Source organism: Rhincodon typus, chromosome 27, assembly GCF_021869965.1.
Source record: "Rhincodon typus isolate 14 chromosome 27, sRhiTyp1.1, whole genome shotgun sequence".
Classification (NCBI taxonomy): Eukaryota; Metazoa; Chordata; class Chondrichthyes; order Orectolobiformes; family Rhincodontidae; genus Rhincodon; species Rhincodon typus.
In genome coordinates, this window is record NC_063358.1 from 20,573,712 (window position 1) to 20,588,608 (window position 14,897).

The following is a 14,897-nucleotide window of genomic DNA, read 5'->3' on the forward strand; positions in this document are numbered from 1 at the left end:
ACACTCCCTCAATCAATTAGATTAATACAACCACTGGCCGTGAGGTTGAAGAGGGGTAACACAGCATGGTGTAAAAGGTGCCAGATTTCTTTTTATATTATCTATCTTAGTTTGGTTTTTGAACTATTGGTGAGTGAGTTTTGTTCAATGTGTGTGAAGGGTTTGAATGATTAACTTCTCAGTATTTCTGGAGCCATGTTTCTTTTTTAAACCTGTATGAGAGATACAGTTCCTGGAATGCTAATAGGAATTTGTTTGCAGTGGGAGAGTTAGAGTTACAGATTTAACATTTCAGAGTATCAGACTGTTTTCAATTAGAAGGATTGGAATCATTTTGTTTTTGGCTTGGAGAATCATCCATAGCTTGAAGATCTTTTGACTTTAGTTTAAAAAGATGTCCTGGCTCATGTTGGATGTACAAAACAGTTCTCCTCAAGTAATGAGTTCAGAAAATGTTAGAAACAAGCTACCTCAGTGCAAGGGTTTAGTTTGAAGCTTCAGACCATAAGTGCTTGGTTAGAATCCTGAGGTTATCCAAAGCTAAACCCAGGTGTATGAATGTTCAAGGAATAGGCTCAAACAAAAGACCAGGAACTGAAAGCAATAATTAAGCCAGCCTGAAAGATGGGAGAGAGAAGGAAATTCTTGTTGGTATTTGAATATTATTAAAAAGGGATGCTGGTGGGATAGATAGAATATTGTATTTTAGCATGCATTTTGAAGACTTTAAAATTGTTACGTGTACGTGGTTATTCTATTTTATCTTCTTTTATGTAATAAGTTTCTGTTTTATCTTCAAAACCAGTTCTGCAGCATTACATACTTGTGTTTCAGTGCATTAAATAAAACAAAACATGGCCAATCAGGCCAGAATTCAGTCTGGGTCCCAACTTGTCTAGTAGTAACATCAGCTGGGACCATAAAAATAGTCACGGTCACAGAGAATGTCACTTGGGATTGATGAGGACTATTTCACTGCAGTGATCGATGCAGAAACCAGAGTTTCAAATAGGGAATTAGGAGAACCTGGGGCACAGACTTGAGACAAAAGCATGGTCAAGCACTTTAAAAAAGGGAAGAGAGGTTGAAGTTTAGATAGCTGTTTGCAAGAACAATTTCTTTTTAGGCAAGAGTTAATAGAGGCTATATTGAAAGACAAGTGGGCAGAGTAGATGGAACTATTTACAATGTCAGCTAGCACGAAGCGGAGGGGATCATGGAGGTGGGCAAGCAGAATAAAAGATGCCCATTGACCAAATTGCAAAGGATAGGAATTCAACAGATAAACAAATAGCATAACTGCATTTTTAAAGAATGGGCACCATGTGATGGGCCTTGTGAACTCCACTTAAAAGGAAAGAAGCAAAGTTTCAATGTCCTCCTTTTCAGCAGTGGGAGTCACACTCTCTGGCCGGCTACTGACCAGAAGAGAGACAAGGGGAAAGAGAACAAAAAAAGGACGCACTTGAATTTGTCGCTGGCTGTGAAAGAGAATTTGAATCCCAGTTCCCTGCACGTTAATTTCTAAAGTCTCCCTCTTCTCTTAGTGACATTGCCACAGTCACTCAAAGGAGTTACTTTATGCAAGGTAAACACAGCTAAAACACAGATATTACTGTCCTGCAACGTATGCAAAAGGCAGCTGTTGCACAAAGTGCCTTAATCCAAGCAGCATACAATGTGACAACTGAACCCCTTGCCTTCTTCAGCACCACCCTCATAAATGAAGCAGGTTTCGTCTTCACAAAATCCTCCAGCAAAACAAAATTATGTATTGTAATAAGCCAAAACATTGGAAAAGAAAACATCTAACAGGAAGGTGCATTGAAATTTTCCATATTCAGCATTCACAGTTCATGTTTCATTTGAGCTAGAGTGCTATTTGTCCAAATTGCCAAGCTAATAGTCAAATCACTCCCTTCAGATTAAATTCACTTTAAATGAATTCATTTTGAATATTTCTTATTCAATATATTCCTAAAATCCAAATGAATAAACTTAAAATTAGTCAAATGATACATTGCACTCCTTCTGCACAGTAGGATAACTTAGTCAGATTGGCAACAGGCAATTAAACACAGCAGGGTGACAGCATATGCAAGCACATGTACAGAGAACCAGAATACTTTACAGATTTGTTGCATATAGTGTAGGGAAGATCATCTGCTGTGGTGGTAGGCTGGAAGTTTCAAAGCATGCACTATATCATACATTCAACAATTACCTGCAATTGAACTAAAGCTATCCAAATTGCAGCTTGTAAAAGTCAGAACAAAAAGATCAGTTTGAAAATGAACAAGAATTAAATTGACGACTGAAAAGGTGCTCAAAAGTAATTCATTTTGCATGTAGATTCGAAATTCCAAAAACAACCAAAAATTTTACCTCGCAAAAGCTTCATCCAGGTCATCATTTAGTTCCTGAAAATAAATTAAAGGCAAATTACTATTTGTAAAGACCATTTTTTTTTTAGTTTTTGATTGTAGAATAAAATGGAAAAGAGCTGTTTTTTAAAGCAAGTCTGGGAAAGGAATGGTTTAAAAAGTGTTGTTGGAATTCATTCTGAGTGACATCTATACTGTCGATAAGACTGCATGGCATTAGGGGGTGTATTCAGATGATGATGATTGGGCCAGCCATAGGTAGCTGTTTTGTACGAACCAAGGTGATCAGTTGTAGATGCTAGAAGACACTGGTCTGACAACAGCTGTCCGATTGGCTCCTGGGCTGTTGAATAGTTTGTGGGGTTTACAGTACTGGGGCAGAAACCTCTAGACTGTTGGAAGAGAAGATTCTGTGCCTCTATGCAGTAAAAAGTACCTGAGCAAGTCAGTTATTTTCTCCCATCAGTTGTTGCAAACCATTAACTTTAAATCAGTAACTAAGGGAATTTGTAAACAGAGTACCAATTGCCATTCGCCTCCTTCGAAGAACCTCGAGAAAGAGATGAGAACAAAAAAGGTCTTGGGGAAGCAAAAGGAACTGCTTATTGGACCCTGTGGACTGGTGCTTTTGAACTATGTTTTGCTAGTTTTTGTTTCCCTCCATGCATAACACCATTTTTTTGTTTGTCTGTTTCCAAGTATGCGTATGGGTTTAAAAGGGGTGGGGGAGGTGTTGGAGTTTCAACTAGTAGTGTCAAATGTTGATAGTTTTGTTTATTTTTGGCTAGAAACTCTATTTGTAAACTAATTTTATAGTGTCTCCAGAGGGATATGGGCAGCTTGAGTGAACAAAAAAAAAACTTAGCAGATGGAAATATAAATGTGGAAAAACGTGAGGATAATGTACTTTGGTGGGAAGAATAGAGGAGCTGAATATTTTTATTTAAATGGAGAAAGGCTGCAGAAAGCTACAGCACAGGTGGTATTTAGGTGTTCTCATTGCATAAAATCACAAAAAGCTAGCATTCAAGTTCAGCCGATAAAAGGAACATAAATGGAAGGCAAAGTATAAAAAAAAGGAAGTGAGGGCTTTTACTAAAATTATACAAGGCAATAGTCAGACCATATCTAGAATGCTTTGAACAGTTTTGAACCTCTTATCCAAGATGTACTGGCATGGAGACAGTTCAGAGAAGGTTTAGTAGGCTTATTCCAGGTATGGAGAGGTTAAGTGAGTTGGCCTGTACTCTTTGGAATATAGAAGAATGAGAGGTGATCTTATTGAAAAGATACAATATTCTTATTGGGCTTGACAGGGTAGGTATGGAAAGGTTGTTTCCTATTTTTAAAAGAGCCTAGGGCCAGAGGGCATAATCTCAGAATAAAAGGGGTCACCAGTTTAAGACAGAGGAGAAGAAAAGTTCTTCTCTCAAAAGGGTAGTGAATCTGTGAAATTCTTTATTGAGGGCAGCTGTAAAGGTTGTGTCATTAAATTATATTCAAGGTGGTGATAAACAGATATTTTATTACTAAAGGGATCAAGAATTATGGGAAAAAGGCAAGAAATCGGAGTGGATGTTTTTGGTAAACCATGATCTCAGTAAATAGCACGTCAGACTTGAAGGGCCAAATGGCCTACTTCTGCTCCTGTGCCTTATAGTCAAGGTTTTCTGCTAACCACATTCCATCAGATAGGTACATTAATGATGTTGCATATTTTTATTAAATCATCAACTGTTGCAAGAACCCTGGGGAGTACTGAGGCTCAATAATGACATGCCCAAGTGATTTGCAGCAGGAGACTGAGGGCTCATCCAGGATTATTTTCAAACATAAGTGGTGGCGATTTACATCTGGTGTTGGTAAATGATAAAGGTAAAAGAAAACACAAAATTCTGTTCTGAAAATAAGAAATAACACTTGAAATCGAAACCGATTTCCTGGGGGCGGCAGGGTTGTCCCTGATGGTCTCAAGTGAATTTCTAAAAGCGAAGGTTAATTAAATTGACAAGTAAGATGGGGATGAAATTACTCACTGAATCTAGGAATGTAGACAATAACAGATATATTTGGACTTAATAGAAACACAAAACCATGCATTCTGGGTGGTGAAACATCAGAATAGGTGCTTTTGAATTATAAGCAATGTAGCCGGAGCACAAGGAAAGAAAATGGAAAAACTAGAGGTGGAGAAGCAGGAAAAAGGATATGGACTTCCAAAGAGCAGAGCAAAATTATGAAGGGAAATGGAAATGAGAAAACTATTATTAGAATTGCAGGGAGAAAAGAAAGTAAAAGAGATAGAGAATCTAAGCTTAAAAATTATGCAGTTGAAACAGCAGATGTCAGATACTGTTGCAGGCTCTGAACGAATCAGAATCAAAAAGCCTAGCAAGGAGATATTTAAGTTTGTGCAGCCACTGCAAATTTTGAGGGGTAAAAAAAAAGGATGTGGTGGCGTCCAGGTGCACACGCTGTTATTTATCTGTATATCAACTGGGATAATGGTAGCATGGTGTGAGGGACAACAAGGGGAAAGCCTTCTGGAACTAAAAATCTAATGACGACCATGAATCCATTGCCGATTGTCAGGAAAAACCCATCTCGTTCTCTAACGTCCTTTAGGGAAAGAAACTGCCATCCTTACCTGGTCTGACCCAAATAGGATTCCGGACCCATAGCAATGTGGTTGACTCTTAACTGCTGTATGGGATGGGCTATAAATGCTGGCATCCCTAGCTAGGTCATCATCTTGTGAATGAATAAAATAAAAATTCTTGGCAGGAGAAGGTATACATCCATTGGCTGCTGCAGTGTGGACCAAATGTATATACGCAAGAGCTCCTGGTGCTTGACCAGTTGTTACAGGACTTAGTATTGAATTAAAGGAATTTGCATTTAAAACAAAACCTTACCAACCCATTCCTGAAATCAATAGGCACATTAAATGTGATCAACCACTTCCTCAATGGTATTTACACTTACCCACATAACATTGTTGTTTACTGAACAAGTTGTATCTCCAAGAGAAGGATCATGTCTATTGTTTGTCGATAATGATATTGCTCCTTCAGTTAAATCCAACAAATTTGCTGTAGCTACTTCTGCAGAGAATTTTATAAAAACACAGACTTAACATTGTGCAATCCGATGGCGTCTGGCTAAACCAAAATTAAAAGTGAGACTGAGGAAAAAGAGATTCAATATAGAATCACTCCCTCAACAAAAAGGGGAAGAATCCTGCATATAGCCAGATATATTCAAAAATAAAAAAAAGAGAATCAGCAGCATTACTGCACACTCTGTACCTCAGGTTTGACTCAAATTTAGTTCACATTACACGTGAAGAATTCTCATCTCCCTCAGGCAGCCCAGGCCACAAAGTCTTGGTGCTACAGCTTTATGAATATTAACAGGTTTATCAATGCCATTCAATATGGCTTCAAGAGAGAATATCTTCAGCAACCAGCACCTAAAATTGATGTCCACTCCTATTTAATTCAGCAACAAGCAAAAAATCATGTCCACCGTTTGAATTACACAATAGGTGTCTTTCCCCCCCCCCCCCCCCCCCACTCTGTAAACATGCCCTTTAATGATGTTCATTTTTATAGCAAGGTGAAGAATGCCTTCAAAAGACAAAAAGAAATGTTTTCTGAAGAGATAGCAAGAACTGCAGAGGCTGGAGTCAGAGACAACACAGTGTAATGTAGAGCTGAAGAAACACAGCAGGCCAGGCAACATCAGAGGAGCAGGAAAGTTGACGTTTCGGGTCCCAAAATACATTTACTGCATTGTAGAGCTATAGAAAATACTTTAGATTTAGAATACTTTAAGTTTAGAGTATACTTAATAACAGTAAAGCTTTAAAAAAAATTATAACAACATGTCCCACCTCGTCTTTCTAGTGTTAAATCATGGCTATCCAATGAGGAGGTCACAAAGTGGATATGCAAGAGAAAAAAACTGCAAGGCTTTGTTGCTGACATGCATTATAGGCAAATTAAACTTCAGATTGTAGAACACAAAATTTGAACCAAAATAATTGTGTCTTATCTTCAGGCCCCACCAGTAGCCAGCAAGACTTGATGCTAACAGTGAGGTTTCATAACTGTACTACCCATGGATAAAACCAACATTCCTTCTCCAATTCAACTAAAAAAGGGAGAGTTGTCTCACCTGTTTGGCGATGGCTATTGGCAGTGCCTTCTGATTGCAATTTGCCAGCGGCACCGCTTTTTGATGGCCCAACTGCAGCCCTTTTCACTTTCTCTGTAAAAAAAATACAAGGTGTTAAACATTGGATGCTTTGCTCATGGATAAAATATGTATGGAGATAAAAAGGAACTACTGAATAGTTAATGCAGAAGTGCCACTAAATATTTTACCCCAGGCAGCCTGGTTAAATTCATAAGAATGGCCAGTTTAGAAAAAATTCTCCCGAGGCACAAAAAAACATAACTGTGAAATTTTAATTCAAGTGAGAAATACAAGGATCAAGAGCATGAAAAAAAATAGAATTCAGAACTGAGGCAATCCAGCCCACACAAACCATCTAATAGAGGATGTGGCTAACGTTCCAGTGTGAGGAGGGACAACCTGAATATTCCACGCTAACTCCATTAAAAAGAAATGTTAAATCAATGTTTAAAGGTTGACAGTGATTAAACAAGGTTTTACTGAAGGTGGGGGGGGCGGGGTGTGGAGAGAAGAGAACTCCACCAGTATTATTTGCTTTGTCCTACCAAACAAGATTAAAAAGGAGTGTCAGAGTAGAAGGCATATCGATCTTGGCAAATGTCTTGGTTAGAGACAAAAAAAATTGCAGATTCTGGAATCCATGGTGGACAAACAGGAGGCTGTAAGAACACAGCAAGCCAGGCAGTATCTGGAGGAAAGGAGCAGTCAACCTTTCAGGTATTACCCTTCTTCAATCCTAAAGAAGTCTTCCTCCAGACGCTGCCTGGCCTGCTGTGTTCTTCCAGCCTCCTGCTTGGCCACCTTGGCAAATGTCTGTTTAGCTCATTTGGCTGGATGGCTAATTTGAGGCACACAGCAAAGCCAACAGCATGGGTTAAATTCCCCACACCAACTGAGATTACCATGAAGGAGTCTCCTTTGTAATGTCTGGCCTCGCCGGAGTCATGGTGACCCTTAGGTTAAACCATCACCAGTCATGCCTCTGTAACAAGAGAGCAGCCCTTCAATCTTGTAAGGCCATGGTGGCTTTATCTTGATGTCAATCTTGGTGCACAATCTAAACCTTTTTTGTCAATAATATTTTGCATATTTAAGTAAATTTTATTTTGTTAAAAGAAACATTATCACAAAAACTCATTATTCTTGACTGACTTTAAGAAAACTAGCTGACATGTTTCGAAAATCATATCAGGTAATCACCTTGATTGGTTTTAAAATTTGTTCTGACCAATGGAGGAGTGGAACTACAAAGCAACTGGTGTACCCCACCCACCCCACCAACTTTAGTCATACAACAGGCAAAATCTTATCCTGGCTCCTTCCTCATGATTAAATGTAACAGATTAAAAAGAAACTGACTTAAATACACCCCCTGAAAGGCCAGAAGGAAAATAATAATTAGGAAGTTTTCGTGTTAGAATCTAAATTTTAACTATCAGGTTCTTTCATTAGGTAGCATTGTAAGTTGAATAAAAAAGGTCAGCTTTAAAACTTGCCTTAAAAATTTTAGCAGATACATTTGACACTTTAATGAAGGAACATTGCATTGTTGGTGTCACAATCCTTTAGCAAAAGTGTTAAAACACAGTCTCATCTCCCCGGTCAGATGAACACAGCTACTTGAAAAATAAGGAAGTCTCCCTCAACCACAATAACAAAAGGATTAACTGATCGTACATATTTATTTATCATTTGTGGAATCATGATATACTTTGATGTATCATAAGAGGAGTTTCTCCTTGTTATTCTTCCTGAGCATATACTTTGTGATACATGATCCAGAGTGGATGCCATTAGCATTGGTACCAAAAAACAAGGGTTCTGTATCTGCATATTATTAGCTATTTGCAGAACAAAATGCAAAAAAAAACTACCCAAGTATTAGTAGCAAGCCACTGTACAATAGGACAGTCGTAAGGGTGCAGATCGAATTGCGTTCTTAATCAAATTGAGATATTAAATATATTGCCATTGAAGGGAGACAGGAACAAGGACAACTTAATCAAGACATTGCTCTGCAGTTTGTGGGGCAGCAAGGGTCCAAATAATAAACAAGTAGTTTCTCTTTTGTGCCTCAAACTGCCCCACTTTCTCTTTTGTGTCTCCTGTTAATCACAACATGTAGCTGAATGGATGTGCTAAAAACCAGTTACCAATGTTATCAGTAAGCTGATAGTAGAAAAAAAAAGTTGGCATTGCATTTCCCTCTGGTAAAATAACTGATATCTGCATGGCAAGTCATGAGAGGGGAGGCATGCAACAAACAAACCTACCAGTCATGTCACACCCATTTTGTCAGTTTGTGACAAATTGCACAAGTTTAGGTTAAAATGATCTTTGACACGATCCTATTTAAAGAATTAATTGAAGTCAGCAATCTGAATGACTGTTAGAGAGCAGTAGATCACTTTACCTATTCCTAACACAAAAGATACAAAACAAAAGAGGAAGCATGCAAGATGTGCCGTTTAAATAGAAGTCTAACAAGTTTGCATTGGCAATGACGAAACAAAAAGAAAAAAGTCCAAGCACTGCATATATTTAAAATAAGAAGAAATCAATCTTGCTTAGTACCTTCACTAAAAATATAAATTGGAGCAAGGATTTGCTTAACCATTGCATTATTTTTCAGACCCTGTGGTTAACCTATAAAATGAGATGCTGTAAAATTAAAGTATCACACTGAGAAGACAACAAGAACAAAGAACTGTTACTATGTGAAAAAAATACATTTCCTATTGAATCAAGAAAGAGACTGTCTGAGGCTTTCTGAAAATGCTACCACAATGCTCTCATCAGAATTTAACATTGTAAAAGCAAACTTCCTGCTGACTTGCTTCATTTTGTTAAAATCGAGAACAAAAACCAATAAAAAAATTGCATAACAGATGGTAATTTTTGCAGAGAAATTATATGAATCATTGCTCTAAAGGCCAAAGGATGACCAGGATCAGCTGGGGTAGATCAGTGAAGTTCACAATAAATCAAACTTTCAGAACACAAGCCAGGAATCTTTGCTGTGAATATTTGTGTCGCTCCAGTGGGTTTCCTTGCATCATGCATCCATGCACCAGAGCCGCAGTAAAAAGGGTCAGTCATGCACAGGGGCCTTATTGATTCTCATTCCAACATAGCCCTGACCACATTAAGTCAGTAGCTGTTGCATTTTTGACAGCATAGAGATTAATTATTTAAGAGCACACTTTCACTGTTCCAGTCCTCTGCTAAAGGGATGAACAGGTGCTGGCATAGAGTCCTACAGTAGTCATTATTCATGTACATGTCATCTATTTGACTTTAGAATAATCGAATCAGAATAATGGGATCTCCTCCCTGATGTGGAACTCACTATCAGTGTAGTTCAGCAATTTTTTGTTTTGTGACTTTTGTCAGACACCTCAATGATTTCTATTATTTTTATTCTGTATCAACTTTGGTTTGGAACTAGGAACTGTAAGCTAAAGGGGACTGTTGGCAACTGCTGATGTTAAAAGGAAAACTGAACAAACAAGCACTTGTTTATTCCTGAGGTCAATACTAGAAGTTAACTACAGGTTGGTACCTGATCAAAAGGTTCTGTTTAAAAGGTTTAAAGCATAGACCAATTAGATTACTTTGTTGTTTAACTTTGTGCTACAGAAGCTATTGTATTGTTAGTAAATTGCTAAGTCTTTTGTTTAAGTTGCAAATTGGTGTTGAAACTTGATTATCGGTAAAGTCTGCGATTAGTTATTCAACATGTCTAGTTAGGAACCATTAGGTTCAATTTTCAAGATCTTTAAAGGTTTTAAATTTTACTGTGTTGTGAATACAGAGGTAGAAAGGTTGATTTGGTTCAGCGGTGTCTGTTAGGGACATAACACTTTCTTGTATCTAGATCCTTCTATGACAAGTCCCTTCCGATCTTTGTGATCTCCTCAAAACCTCAGATGTGGGTGTTTCTTTAATTATGGCATCATGAACATTCCCAATAAGAACAAGAATGTGTCTACTGACAATGGTGCATGCATACAATGCATTGTTTAAATTTGTGCTTGCACATTTTACTGGTTTTGCCTTTAAGTTTGGTCAGCTGCGAAGAGGGTAGGTCATGTGGCTTTGAACAGGGGAAGACAGACCCACCCACATCCACATTCCCTCCCCCCTCCTGCATCATCACTCCCTCGATGTCCCCACCCCCCAATGTCCTCACTCCCTCCTGCATCTTCACACCCTCACCTTCCCCCACATCCTCAGTCCCTCTCCTTCCCTACTTCTGAACTCCATTTCAATATCATGGTTCTTCTCTGGGCATGCTCAGTGCCTTTGCATGTCACATCATTTGTAGTTCTACGTGCTGACAGAATGGGATTGGAATGGTGAGCACATGTATCTCTGGATTAGCACATGCACAATTACAGGTGTCAGCAGACACTCCCTAATAACTATTCCAAAACTGGAGGCTGTACTGCAAGCTGCCAAGGTTTCAGGTTCTCTCCACCTCTAACTGATGAGTAATATGTACCATTTTGACTTAAGCATTTGCTCATTAGATCCTTATCTTCATACACGGCTCATTGTCATACTTTGTTTTATAACGTGCCTGTCAATTGCCGTAGGACACTTTATTACATCAGATGCATGTGGTGCCTTCAAATTGTGGTTATAAAAAGGAAAGCAAAGACGACCAATCCCCTATCAATTGCCTATTCAATGCATGTTCACAGAATCACCAGAATGTGGAAGCAGGCCATTTGGCCCATCAAGTCCACACCTACACTTTGAACAGCATCCCACCCAGAACCACCCCCAACTCTATCCCTATAATCCTGCATTTCCCGTGGCTAATCCACCCAGCCTGCAAAACTTTGAACTGAGGGGAAACTGGAGCACCAGGAGGAAACTCATGCAGGCACGGAGAATGTGCAAACTCTACACAGACAGTCCCTGAAGGCTGGGACCAAACTCAGGTTCCTGGCACTGTGAGGCAACAGTGCTAACCACTGAGCCAACATGCCACCCGTGTTCATTAACAATAGCTAACACCCATCACAGATGCTCCATTAACATATCGCTCATAACATAGAAGCAGAATTCCACTGAATTTAATATATAGTAGCTGTGTCGCGATACAAGTGGAGTTCCTCTATGATACTTAGCATGATTAAAATGTGAACTCAAAAGTGAACCTCTTCAGAGGTCAAAAGTTCAGTTTAGGCAGTTCTTTTAAAAAACCTCTGCAGTTGCAGCAAAATTATCACAAAACCAAATATTTAAAAGTGATGACCCAGTCACAGTAATAAAGTAGCAATTCAGAAACTCACCTTCTTTGGCAGCTTGCCAGAATTCAAAAGCTACTTTGAAAGCCTGAGCTACTGTTAGCGTCACTGCTTGAGCCTAGGAGGAGAGCACAAAGGTTAAGACGCATTTGGAGTCAAACAGCATTTCTATCCAAAATAGTGTTAAATACATGGAGAACTCCGCTCCATACTTCCAGGCTTTTGATATGGAGTACAGCTTTTCTGCAGGTTTAATGTCATTGATTTGGCCAAATAACATTATAGAAATTTATTAATTATATTTAACTCTGCTACGTTTTGCATCATAGCAAAACAGCACATTGGACCTTAAGCTATATGGGAAATCTATTAACACTGAATTGATAACATAATGATGAGACACTAAAACCGCAAAGAGTAGTTTTGGTTTAAAAACTGTGCTTAGCTTTACATTTTAAAGGAACTACAGACTATAGAAAACAAAAGTGAAAGTACTGTGAGCTTACTAAAAATAGGAGCTAAATGTTTCAAGTATATACCTTGGGGAAAAAAAAATTTGCATTCACATCACACTTTTCACAACCTCCAGATGTCTCAACTCACTACAGTACTTGAATTGCAGTCTCTGTTGTAAGTAAGGAAACCGGGCAGTCAATACGTGTACTGCAAACAGCAGTGTGATAGTCACCAGGTAATTGGTTTCCTGTGATGTTACTCAAAAGATAAATATTGGCCAGGATACCATGGATAACTGCCCTGCCCGTCTTCAGGATCTTTTACATCCAATGAAAAGACTGGTGGGACCTCTAAACAGCCATCCAAAAGGACAGTACCGCACTCCCTCAGCACTGTATCAGCCTTGATTCTTGTGCGAGGTCTTATGGAGCAACTTGAACCAGAACGTTTGTTTCATTGCTACTAAATTGGCCATGGCCTTGAATGTAGATACATTCTCAGCTGAACTTCTGGATGTTTTTGATGATCGTAACATCACCATTTGCAGTGCTCCTTAGTTTCATAGTTTGGGATCCAAAAATCAGTGTACTTAAAACAAAAAGATGGCTCAATCCAAGCATATAAATAAACCGCAAAATAAACCACACTCTTGTACTCCATCAATGCAACATATGAATGATTTCCAGAAACTTTTCTGGTGTTTGGTGGCCCACTTCAGAGGGAATTCCAAAACCTAGTCTTAACATTGAAGGGTCTTTCGGATGGGAATTTTGTAATCTTGCAACAGACAGGTCATACTGCTCAGGTGCTGTTTTACAAAATAGGCTTTCATGGTTTTGAAATAAAAAACCATTTTCTCAGAATCATTAATCTTAGCATTTTGGAATCCGAGCTCCAGGTGATTGTGTTTGTATTGTAGTTGGTTAAGGTTTGAAAGCAACAGGCAATACAAGGTTAGATCTGGATATACTATTGATTTGTTTACATACAAGTGCTGAAGATGGAGCGCGAATGGACTCAGAGTGCAGAGTGCAGTGTTGAGATGATGGATACTGTGTTCTCTCACAAATAGGAGCTGTGTGCTAGCTGCCACCAAAACATGCTTACTCTCAAATTTGACCAAAAGGAAGATTCCTCCCTCAGTGAGAAGAGCAACAACTGTTTAGAAACAGTGATAGAGTATATGAAAAAACAAACCTACCAATTTTCTCTTTGTACAGAGGAAAGCATGGCATTCCAAAGTCTCATTTAGCTGGCTCTGAGCAATGTAGGCAAAAACTTTATCATGTACTTTGTCTGCCGTACAATAAGATATCCTGGTAAAGAACAAAGGCATTGTTTAATAAAACAAATTAAAAGAGGCAAACTTAATACAAAAGAAAAACAATTACAATATCACTCGTGGCAAAGGTCTGCTTCCATTGCAATTTTGTTGCATTGCATTTAGTCTAGTTGAACTGTTTAAAAATATAAAAAAGTGACCTTCAGCTCCACAGTAATTAGACAACTAACCTCCAATCAGAATGAATGCAGCTTGCATCTTACGCGAACTCATTCATCAAGCTCTACAACAGAAATCTATTCTAGTTATACAAACCAATTCTTCAGTGGCCACACCAAGTCACCATAAATAACAATGGGAATAATGAGCAGAAAAAGCTTTCTAACGATGTCAGTTGAGAGATAAAGATTGACCAGAGTACTGGAGAGAACGCTCCTGCTCCTCTTTAAATTAGTTCCTTGGGATCACTTACATCCCAAGAGAGCAGATAGATCCTCCCCCTAACATCTCAGCTGAAATACAGTACCTCTGACAGTACCCCTAACCTACATGATTGGAGTATTAGAACAGATTTTGTGCTGAAGACTTCAGTGACACTTGAACCCACAGCCTCTGACTCAGTCAAGAGTGCTACCGACTGAGCCACAGCCAACAGGAGAGCGTAAACATTTGCATTCTGAACTTTAAAAGTGCTTATGGAGAATCCCTGGTTTATGGTAGGAAGAAATTCCTTCCGAAAAGATCACTTGCCTAATAAAAAAAACGTCAGATTTCTTCACAATGCAAGAACAAAAAGAATGCAAATGTGGAAACTACGTTAGGAGAAATAACAAAATTTATGACAGCTTGTTTCAATTCTCATTTCTGTAAAGCTGAACTATGAAGAAGGTAAATTTCAGTGACCACTAAATAAAGTACAGGCATAAGCAGAACAAGCTAGAATAATATGGAAAACAAATATCAAAAACGTGTAGGCTTCTCAGCCTTAAAAAACGTAATATTAAGAATTCATATTTTAAAAATCAAGATTGTTACCTATATTTTTCATATTGTTAACTAAAAAGTTACAGGCTTATGCAGTATAAAGGAAACAGGTCCAAATCTGTAATGATAAAGATTCAGGACTGGTATTGTTATGATGCCAGCTAATGTTAATACTGGACTAGTCAGATCCTAGGCTGAAACCTGGCTGGATTTTAAAACTAAAATAAAAAACAGGATTTAAAAGTGGTCATTCACTGAAACACAAACACAATGCTGCAATTATGCAAATGAAAAGACAAAATAGAATAAACTAATCTATTTACATAGAGCACA

The 14,897-nt window shown here is 38.4% G+C and overlaps 1 protein-coding gene across 2 annotated transcripts in view; it reads right to left on the reverse strand.

Moving 5' to 3' along the window:
• The window catches only part of ldlrap1b (low density lipoprotein receptor adaptor protein 1b), a 55,012-nt gene that overhangs the window by 4,279 nt on the left and 35,836 nt on the right, over positions 1-14,897 (reverse strand). For both annotated transcript variants that reach the window (XM_048613039.1, XM_048613040.1), the window contains exons 4-8: positions 13,500-13,614; positions 11,888-11,960; positions 6,564-6,656; positions 5,370-5,488; positions 2,386-2,420 (exon numbers count right to left, since the gene is read on the reverse strand). In XM_048613039.1, the coding sequence (XP_048468996.1) occupies positions 2,386-2,420; positions 5,370-5,488; positions 6,564-6,656; positions 11,888-11,960; positions 13,500-13,614 (435 nt within the window). The remainder of the gene's footprint in view (positions 1-2,385; positions 2,421-5,369; positions 5,489-6,563; positions 6,657-11,887; positions 11,961-13,499; positions 13,615-14,897) is intronic.